The following is an 11,796-nucleotide window of genomic DNA, read 5'->3' on the forward strand; positions in this document are numbered from 1 at the left end:
TATACTACCTATATCACGAAAAAAAACTCATTTATTTATATTATTTAGGATATCTAAATTAAATTTCCATATAATTCTCAATAAATCTGTATAAGGGCGTAATAAAAAATGACATTTTATTAATTATTTAATGTAAATAAATTAATTAATCCATTTTAAATCATCATTTTTATGGAATATTATATGCTACTATTATATAATTAAGTTGTTATATGAGTTAGAACAATAAAAGATAAATATATCAGTAAAATGAAAATAACAGATGAAAAACATGTCAGTTGTAAAGAAGATTTATATATTGCTTTTATACATGTTTAGATATGATATTACATATAATATATATATGAATTTGTAGAATATAAAAATATATATTATGCTTAAAGAAATATATTTAAATATGGATGTATATATATACGAAGTTAAATTATAATAATAATAACATTCAATAAAGAAGTCAATAAATATATACTAAATTATAGCATATAATTTTTTCTTTTATATATATGAATATCATGTAAACTAAAATTATACATTTAAAAAGGAGTAGAAGTATATTTATGAAATATTATGGATTAAATGCTTGATAAAAAAAAATAAATAATGATTGCTACTGAATAACAAATATAAATTCCATTACCTACTTATTTGAAAATAAAACTGAATAATGCATCAAAATATTAAATAATTTACTTTAAACAATAAAAACTCAATTATAAATACTGAATTATAATTATAGAGAACATATCCCAGGTCAAGGCATATCCCATCTTGTCAGAAATATGAGAATTGAAAATAATGATAAATAACAGTTTTACATAATTTCCACAAATATAAAAGACAAAATATTAATATCTTTCAAATCATGGTTCTTTTTTAATAATAATAAACACTCGTTCTTTCATGAATACTATTATTTATATATTTATCCTGTGAATTATTAAAATTAAATTAAATATGGTTGAAGGAATTGTAAGTTTAAACCACTGAAATATAAATAACAACATTATAATATTTGTATTTTGTATTTATCATATATATTATAAATATATTTTCAACATATTACTATGTATAATACAATAACATAATTTTTTTTTTTTAGTATACAATTGTAAAACATTTCCCTGAATATAATAATATTATAGAAAAGCACAAACATACTAAATTTGATCATGATTTTTCTAGTAAATGTAAGGGTATTCTAAATAAATTTCCAGGTGAATTTGGTATCAGTTATGTCCCAATGTGCTTTCAAGCTATGTCATATTTATATGATATATTAGTTAGTGAGAATTCAATTAGTACAGGACATGTCTGTAAATATTTATATTATTGGATATATCATAGTCTTATTAATGAAAATACTAAATCTTATGCCAAACAATTATATAGATCAGTACTGAATGAATGGGATTCATCTTTTATATTTAAAGCATGCATTAATTATCCTGAAAATATTTCAGAAAATGTATTGAAAAACATGAAACATATATATGATATGAGAAATAAGATTAATGATATAAAAAATTTTACTACTAAGTCTTGCTTTCGCAATATATGCTTATGTTTTCAGGAATGTGCTGATATGTATTCTAAAAAAGTGAATGAATGTATATCTAATGATAATTCTGATTTTTGTAGTGCATTAAAAAATATAAAAACTGAACTCCAGGAATTGAATTCAAAGCATAAGTGTCAGATTTATATGCCGGAATTTGCATTGTCCTTCCAAATAAATAAAATACGAGTTTCTATAATTATTACATTTTTAATAATGTGCGTAGCATGCATATTTACGTTTATAGTGTATAAGGTAAATTATGATATTATTTATATATATTAACACTACAATCTAGTTTTTCTATATAAATTTATAAAAAATTAGGCTGTCAAAAATATAATATATATATTCATAATATATCTATTATTTTTTATTATGGATTAGTACACCCCATATTCTTCATGGCTTCGCGGTACAATAAAAACTGTGACAAATAAGATGAAAAATATATTTGAAGAAAAAAATATATTGCATAATTTTGAAGGTTATAACATAGATTTAGATGATAAAAGATATTCTATATTATATTATTCTCCCTAATTACATAATTTTAGACATAACTCAAAAAATATTCTTTGTTTAAAAGACTAACAAATTTTGTAGGGAAATTGTATAATTCATATTATTAGTAGAAATTTCACATAAGAATTAAAAAAAATTTTAATTTCAAAAAATTTAATTTTTCATAAATGCATTGATGCGTTATTTTTTAAAAAATAGCGTAATAATGTTCAAAATGTTATTTTATATTTATTTAAATGGTGTATAATATTACCGTTTATAAGAACATTGCACGAATAATTTTAATGTATGTTTGTTTGCATAAATATTATATATTTAACCTTTTGAAACATATGTCATAAGTAAAATAACAATATATTATATAGGATAATTTAGTAGTGCACATATAAATAGTCAGTTGATTAATAATTTAATATATAAGATATTAAATGATTCCTTATACATCTTGTTCTCTTGTTGGGTAAAATTATTTAAATGTGTATTTTTAATTGAAACATTAATATATAGTTCAGGTTTTATTGTTCATATGTTGTCCATTTTATTGATTTAATATAAATAATGCATGAATTCTTTTAAAATACATTATACGAAATTAATGAAATATTTCTGGTTCAAACGTTATGTAGGAATATTCTTATATTTTACAAATCTAATAATTATAAGATGCATGACAAATTTTATTATAAACGAATATATGCTTACCTAGTTAACATATTTTTGGCTCATAATATAGTATAAATATTAATAATTTAAACTATATCCCTGAAATATAATACATGAAATTGCATATCTCTTTATATAATATAATGATAAAAGTATAATGATATATATTAAAACGTATAAATATGTATATTGACAAAAATATGAGTTTATAATTAAGGAATATAAAACGTAATTAATAATATTAAATATATATATAATTAAAAATAATAGATGATATTAATATGTATGAAAAAAAAATAATAAGTGCATCTAATGTAGTAAATATGAAATGTGAAAATATAGCAACAGCAACAGAATTATTAAAATGTAAAAATGATAATATAAACTGTTAGTATATATTTCAAATACTATTAGGGATAAAAAAAAAAAACCTAAAATATAGAATAATAATTAATCTATTGTTATAACAATAATTATTAACATTTGTTACATTATTTTATATTTTAATAAATTAAAAAAATATATAATTATTAACCCTTATCAAAGGACAAATAAATCAAATATTCATTTTATAAGGACACAATTATGAAATAAAAACATTGTGAACAATTAATTCTAATAGATAAACTGTAATAAATAATCCATAAGTATATATATGTACTACAAGCTCTTAGCACTGAAACACATTCTGAATACTTAAAATCATGAACTGTATAGATAAAATAAGATACATCTAGTCCTATATTCAAGTAAGTGGTATTATTTTTTTTATCTAAATAATATATTTGTGTTTTTTATTTTTTCTCTAGCATTTTCGATAAAATATATTGCATATCATATACAAATTCTACTATATTTTAGTCAATATAAAAATTAATGATAATGTAATTCAAATATTTTCTTCCATTAATGGAATAATAATGAGTAAATAAAATTTCTCAATGTTGTGTATAATTCTTTATAAAAATTGATATTTTGTGTTCATAAATATTATTATTTCTTTTTGATTACCTGCAAGTAGGTATAACCATGTTTAAAATGGGGGGTTCTATTGTGAGTTTTAATTATCATAATAAAAATTATAATCTTACAACAATTTCCTACATTATTTTCAATGAGCGTTATATAAATCGTCATTCAACTTCTAGCTTTGGTCAATATATTATTTGTTTTTAGTATGGACGAGTAAATGAATTTCCTACATGTGAAGAGGTTATAAGCAATGTAGATCATAAAAAGGAAGAAATGCGTTGGAGTGAAGATTGTAAGAAAATTAATACTATTTATTCAGATGCTTTTAATTCAAAGGTTGAATATATATGCAATAAATCTATGGGATACTTATATAAAATACATAATGAACATTATAATTTGTTAGAAAAAGTTGCTTTTGAATACTTGTATTATTGGATTTACAAATATCATCGAAAAAAGGAAACAAACATTAGTATTATAAAAAAGTTTCATGAAGAATTGATCAAATTATATAATGATAAAAATTTTTCATATAGTATCCTGCATAATTATGAAAATACTATTTCTGATGAGGAGTTGAAAAAACTCAAAATTTTATATGATAACTATAAAAGTTATAATTTAATAAAAGATCAATGTAAACCGAGTGGCAATAATGATTTCTGTAACGAAATAAAAAGAATTATAGATGAATATAGTCCAAAAACATATATAAAACCAAGAGAAACATGTATATCAAAAGAATTACACAATTGTAAAAATAATATTGTAGTTCCCCTTATAATTCCAATTTTTATTATATTAGTATTATCCTTTCTTTGGTTTATTATATATAAGGTTAATAATGACATAATTTAAATATCTATATACTATATAATAATTCTTTAAATACTTAAAGAATAGATAGTGTAAAGAACTATATTCTCAATGTATAAATTTTCTTTGTTATAAATTAGCTTACCCCATATGGTTCATACTTGAGCAACATGATAAAAAGGAAAAGAAATTCATGCAATAGTATATATGAAGAATGGAATTCATTGGAATCATCTGAAATATCCAGATACGCTTCAAATGATGGGAAATACAACGTATTGTATAATTATACGTAGTAATATCATTTAATGTATAAATGGAAGAATATTTATTATGTAAACTGAATATAAGTTGTAATAATATAATATTGAGTGTTTTTCACTTAACAAGTTGATATATAAATTAAATAATAATACAAAATATAGTAATGCACAATATAACTGCAATTTATGAATATTATTAAATATATTTTATCCGAACTAATTACACATGTAACGTCCTATGGCGTTACATATTACTTAAAGTTGATTTTGAAATTTAATACTTAGAAAATAACTATCATACTTTAATTTTACATCTTTTCATAATTCTTATTATATACATTTAAAGTGTGTTATGTTTCCCAAAATCTACAATATTAATATGGGAAATTTCTTTACATATTATTTTTATTAGTTCAAGAAATTCATGAATATTGACATATTGTTTATTTTTTATATTATAATTAGTTTTATTTTAATGGTTTTTTTTTATTCCAATTTGTTTTTTTGTTTGTTGATATTTAATTAATGTTGTAAATTTTTACGATTTATATAATTCTATGTTTATCTCCCATGGACTTAATATGAAACAAAAAAAGAACTGTATTTTTCTTGCCAAAAGAAATATAATCTGCTATATTTATATAAATTATTAAAATCATATGAATAAAACTCCATTACAAAATTTTTCATTCACTTAGAAGTAATATTATAAATATAATTAAAACAATATAAAAAATTATATTTAATATGTATATTGTCAAATATTATATAAATGAGAAAAATCCTCATGTATGTTTTTATAATAATATAAATGTAGAGATAAAATAATTAATGCAATCAACACGTAACTCAATAAAAAACAAAAATAATGTATATATTAAAGTCTTTTTAAAGTACAATGTCTGGGTAAAAGATAAATTTATATTTTATACAAAAATATAAATTCATTATAATGCCAAGGAAGGCCCAATTTCATCTAAAATATACGTGGGTTCCTGATTCCACGCATGCAATATATTTAACACTCATTAAAAAATTGTTAATACTTTAAATTTATAATTATATATTATTATGATTTTTATTGAATATAAATTATTAAACTTTTATTTAAAAAATAATGAATATAAAAATAAAAAGTAAACTTTTGTTTGTTAATGGTATAAAAAAAACCTATACACACTTATTTAAGACACCCAATCCTGTATTTTATATATTCATGAGGTAATAAAGTTGATGTTTAATTAAATAAAAAAATGCATTAATAAGATAATGAATAAAAAGTTGATATAATGAAAAACTATATATATTTGGTTGGATAAAATGATTTCATCTCACATATATATTATTTTAAAGACACAAACCCTGTACAATGACACATGAACCAGTATATACATACCTTGTAACAATCTGTATGTATAGAGGGTGTACATTTACTTTGATCACATATATTACTCAAATCGTTTTAATACAAAAAACATTAAACTTATGAGCTCTAAAAACAATCATTAATTTAGTATTATGGTATATATTACAGTAAAAATGTAGCTATCAAAACAGGGGTTATAAGACATTTTTGAAAAAATAGATTTATAGATTATTATGATTATATTTATTGTACATTATGTATTTGAACTAATAGAGGTTATATTATTTTAATCCTTTTTCGTATAAATAATAAAATCATCGAAATAAAATAACTTATAAAATATATTTACAACATTTTATATAAAACAACTGTCCACTTTAAATTTTTGCCATTTTATGTCTTCACATTTCATAACAATTTGTGTAATATATGTAATTCTGTTTAAAGGTATAATTATAAATTATGTAATAAATACAATATATTTTTATTTAAAAACTTATGTCCTTACATTCGAATAAGTTTAATTATATGTTTTGGAGAACGGGTAACAATTTCCACGAATATCATATATTTTAATCAATCAAAAGCATAATATAAATAATCATTGCAATTAAAATAATACGTGATAAATCATATGTTTGGTATATTATTATTTCATAAATATTACCTTAATAAAAATGATATATATTTTTATATATTATTATGATAATAATATATAATTTACATTCAATAGTGAATATCTCCAAATCAGTTTTGAAGGTTATAAGGTTTTATATATAATAACACATGTCTAAGTAGACAGTAATACATATAACATAATTATTGTTTTTTATTTCTTAAATATAATATATACATTGTAAATAGTGTTTAAATAAACAATCTCTAACTATTTTTTATTGTTTTGTTGAAATGTATTTTTAATTGTAATAAGAATCTTCAAAGAAATAGAGGTAAATTTATACAAAATTTTGAGACAATTAACCTTTGAATAATACACAACAAGAATAATTAATGAATTCATTGTATTCAAAAATTTATCATTTATGACATCTGTTTTTATTACATTGTTAAAGTTTGTGTAGTTAGATATAGTGCATGAGAAATCTCCAAAAATGTAACAAATACTATGCACATAATCATGGATATAAAGAGTTTATATAAGTATAGAATTAAAATTATCTATATAAATTGTTATTAAATATTAATCAAAAAATATATATATTTTTAACTTATTAATAAATCAAAAATAAACATATATATTTGTTTTCCATAGAACACAAACGAATATATTTCATATAATTATAATATATTCTTATGTAATATGTACTGCATATGTATAGAAAACATGTGTATTGAGACAATTCATATTTATATTCTCCAATAATTTCTTATGTTATAAAAAAAAATTTCATAAGACAAAATCCTAAATCTTTAACCGAAATAATCCGCACACACATGTATGTTCTTCATATTAATGTTCCACAAACATTAGAATCACCTTAATACTCGTACCATACGCACATTTTAATTTCTTGTATTTCAGTGTCATCTCAACATTAACACTCCTTATATATTAGGATATTACACATATAAACATTTCATATATTTTAGCGCTGCTTTGTTATTAGCATGTGGGGCACTTTAGTATCTGTTTCACTTTGATATCCCACAAACTTTAATATATTCTTAGCATTGGTGCACCATACATATATAGTATTCATATTATTGCTTATATAATAGTTCTTAATACACGATTTGACAACTTAAATATTACTTTTACCTACGCAATAGAACTAATCAGATATTATTACTTCATATGCATTACTATTTCATATATTTTATTATTCTTTACATGTTAATGCACCATACATATTAATACTTCATATACATTGAGACTCCTTAGTGGTTAGCATTTCCTAAACGTTATTACTTCTTTTATATTAGTTCTTCATACATTTTAGTATTACTTAGAAATTGGAGCACAATACATTTTATTATTACTTATATATTAGTGTTCCTTACATATTAGTTCTTTATATACATAAATGACATTTACATATTACTGCTCGCTATATATTATTAAATCGAACATATTAGTATCTTCTTCACACAGGTACCTCAAACTTATTAATATGGTCTCCACATTCATACTTTATACAATATATTATTTCTTACTGATTTATATTTTTTGCACTATGTTACTCCATACTTATTAGTACTTTATATACTATATCATTCCTTACATATTAGTCCTTCATATATATATTATTACTTACCTATTATTACTTAACAGTCATTAGTACTTCATACACTTTGTGACTACAAGGATAGCGATACTTCTTATATATTAATGTTATCTTCACATACATTATGACTCCTAAAATATTAGTGTAATACTCATATTTGTAAAAAATTTACATTATTATAATCCTCACATTAAAAATACTTACATATGAGTGTACTATTCATAATGATACTTCACACACATTAGTATCATAATTATACTAGTATCAACTTCACATTTGTTCTTCAAGTACACTGTCTTCTTCACACTAATAATTCACAAACTTTAGTGCTCTTTACACATTAGTATCGTCTTCACATTTGCGCCAGCTTATATATGAACTTAAAAAATATTCGTACTTCACATAAGTTATGACACCTTACGAGTTATTGCTTCACACAAATTAGTACTACTTACATATTAGTAATATTCATATGTTAATTCTTCCTACACATTAGTACTACTTGTGTGCTATTATCATGTTCACATTAGAGGTTCACATATAATAAGAATAGTTATACATTATTTTCAATCCACAATAAGACGTCTTAGATATTAGTATTGCTTGTATGGTAATAATTCTTACATATTGACATTCCTCATATGTTAGTATTTCTTGAGTAATAGTGCGATTTTAATACTATGACTCCTTACTCATGAATGCTTCAAATATATTAGGGCTTCATACATTATATTATTCCTTACATATTAGTGCTTTTTACTGATTAACACTTTCTACACTATGTTACTACTTACACATTAGTACTTGATATATACTAGTACTTCTTAGATAATAGTACTTTACAGACATTGGTTTTTCTTAAATACTTGTGCTGTATGCACTTTTGTATTGCATACATCTTAGGACTACTTATATATTAATAATACTTACATATTAGTGTCATCTTAGCATTATAACATCTTATATACTAGTACATACATTTTAGTGCTCCTTGCACATTTTTACTATTTACATATTTGTTCCTCATACACTTTTTTACTACTGGGGAGCTGATCCTTCTTACACTTTAGTGTTATCTATCTTGAATTAGGACTCTTCACATACTAGTGCAATATTCACATTAGAAGTTTTTACATATTAGTACTGCATAAGCATTAATCCTTCATATATAATAGTTCTCGTCCTATATTAGTTAGTGCATGAATCATATTAGTGTACTCATCAAAATGATACTTCACATAAATTAGTACCATTTTAACACTATTACATGGAACATATTAGGTTCTCATTTACATTATTGTCATCCTAACATTTGTACCTCAAACACATTAATGTGGTCTTCACGTTTGTATTTGAAACGTATTAGCACTCGAAACACATTAGCGTCAGCTTCGATATGTGACCCTTAAATATTACTAATTCTTACACGTTAAGATATCTTACAGATTAATATTGTACATACATTAGTACTTCTTAAGTGTTTGTGTGCATTATATATTGGTTCTTCAAACACATTACTACACCTTGCATGTTATTTTTGTGTTCGCATTAGTGCTGTTTAAACATTAGTACGATATTCGCATTTGTGCTTCTTATATATTAATGCTTAACATAGAGTAGGAAATATTTCACATTATTGTCACTCCTACAATAGGATTCCTTACATGTTAATACTGCTTGAATATTAGTACTTCTTGCTGATTAATATTTCTTGCAGTTTATTACTCCTCAGATGTTAATATTGTGTGAATATTAACATCCCTTGTATATTAATGCTTCTTATATGCTAGCAATTCTCACTGATTAATAATTCATGCACTTTATTACTCTTTATATGTTAATATTCCATGCATGTTACGTGTTCCTTGCATATTAATAATTCATATGCATTAGTATTTGACACACAGTACTTCTCGTCACATTCCAGTGTTTTCTATGTGTAGGAATGCTATACTTATTAGTATGCTCCTTATGCTGGTGTTTCTATCACATTAAAACGTTGAATACATTACTATTCTGTGCACACCAGTACCCTATACATTTTACTCTATATAATAAAATATATATGAATTATATCGGATGCATACATATTTATATTGCTAAGAATTGTATTAACATGCATCATTGCATCATACGAGTATAAGTTGAATAAACATCCTACATATAAGAAGTTTAATTAGTTCGGTATATGTTCCTCATTTCTCTGCTTTTTCTAGTGTTACTCCATAACTTCATTCCTTTATTCGCCATCCAGATAGTAATATAGATTGGGTGGATGTATATGCTAAAATACGTCTTAGTATGCTTAGTAGTACTTCATATCTTCGTTCATTTATTCCTTATAGAAAATATCACAAAACAGTCATGCATATACTTACACATTAATAACTTCTTTAAACTTTCCCATCATACTATTAAATGTGGAACTTGATATATAACATTTATTAAAAAAGGTGTCATATTCAATGGTTTATTAATCTTCCCATCACACCACTTAATAAAAACTACCATAAATAAATTATATACTTTTATTTTTTTTATTTTTCTTATGTTCTATTTTACTTAATGCTGCTTTTTCTTTTTTTCTTTTTTTTTATACATACTTATTTATTATTATTTTTTCTTTTTTATACACATTTATTATTTTCTTTTTTTTCTTTTCTTTTATTTTTTTTATACATGTTTATTTATTATTTTTTTTCTTTTATTTTTTTTATTATACATGTATATTTATTATTTTCTTTCTTTTCTTTTTCTTAAGGGGTAGAGGGTTATGTATAACACAGGAAAAAGGTGTTAGTAATATTTTTCGTCTTAGAAGGGAGGTTGCGAAGTTGTGTTTTTTTCAAAAGAATAGAGTGTTTTTTTGTCCTCTCTTTGGACAAAGAGGCAATAATAATCTTGATAAAGGATTATAATCTTCAGGTCTTCTTAAGGGGGGTTAATAACTAATAATCAATTTTAGGGAGGTAATCGTCAATTATCCATAAGGGAAGTTAGGGTCCATTATCCATAGGGGGAATTTAACGGCAACAATCCGTAAGGGGAATTAAGCATCAAGTTTGAATGTAAATAATGTAGAAGTACGCATATATATAACCTTTATGTCTAAGTTAAAATAGATAACATTCAACTATGCGTAAAAATAATCTGAAAATATGAGGGTACATATCTGATCTGAAAATCTTAGTGTAAATATATAATCTTCACGTATCCATTAATATACTGTGAATGAACTCACTTAAATAATCTGAATAATGTATTGTAAATAATCTTGAAGTTTGCCTATAAATATATAATCTGAATGTCTCAGAATAGATATATAACTGTCATGTCTTTACAACAATAATATTCAATCATAAACAAGAATACTCTCAAGATCTGAGT

At 22.6% G+C, this 11,796-nt stretch overlaps 2 protein-coding genes across 2 annotated transcripts; both read left to right on the top strand.

The window, feature by feature from the left end:
• Window positions 1-954: 954 nt before the first annotated feature.
• Window positions 955-2,098, top strand: PGO_147000 (variable surface protein; the record flags this gene model as incomplete). The annotated part of the gene is made up of 3 exons (XM_028690688.1): window positions 955-969; window positions 1,100-1,810; window positions 1,943-2,098. The coding sequence occupies 3 exons, from the start codon at window positions 955-957 to the stop codon at window positions 2,096-2,098; spliced, it is 882 nt and encodes a 293-aa protein (XP_028546489.1).
• A 1,674-nt stretch (window positions 2,099-3,772) lies between these two features.
• PGO_147010 (variable surface protein) lies at window positions 3,773-4,830 on the top strand (the record flags this gene model as incomplete). The annotated part of the gene is made up of 3 exons (XM_028690689.1): window positions 3,773-3,796; window positions 3,920-4,555; window positions 4,675-4,830. 3 exons carry the CDS (start codon window positions 3,773-3,775, stop codon window positions 4,828-4,830), a joined length of 816 nt encoding a protein of 271 aa, XP_028546490.1.
• Between the last annotated feature and the right edge of the window lie 6,966 nt (window positions 4,831-11,796).

Source organism: Plasmodium gonderi (genome assembly GCF_002157705.1).
Source record: "Plasmodium gonderi DNA, contig: Chr14, whole genome shotgun sequence".
Taxonomy (NCBI): domain Eukaryota; phylum Apicomplexa; class Aconoidasida; order Haemosporida; family Plasmodiidae; genus Plasmodium; species Plasmodium gonderi.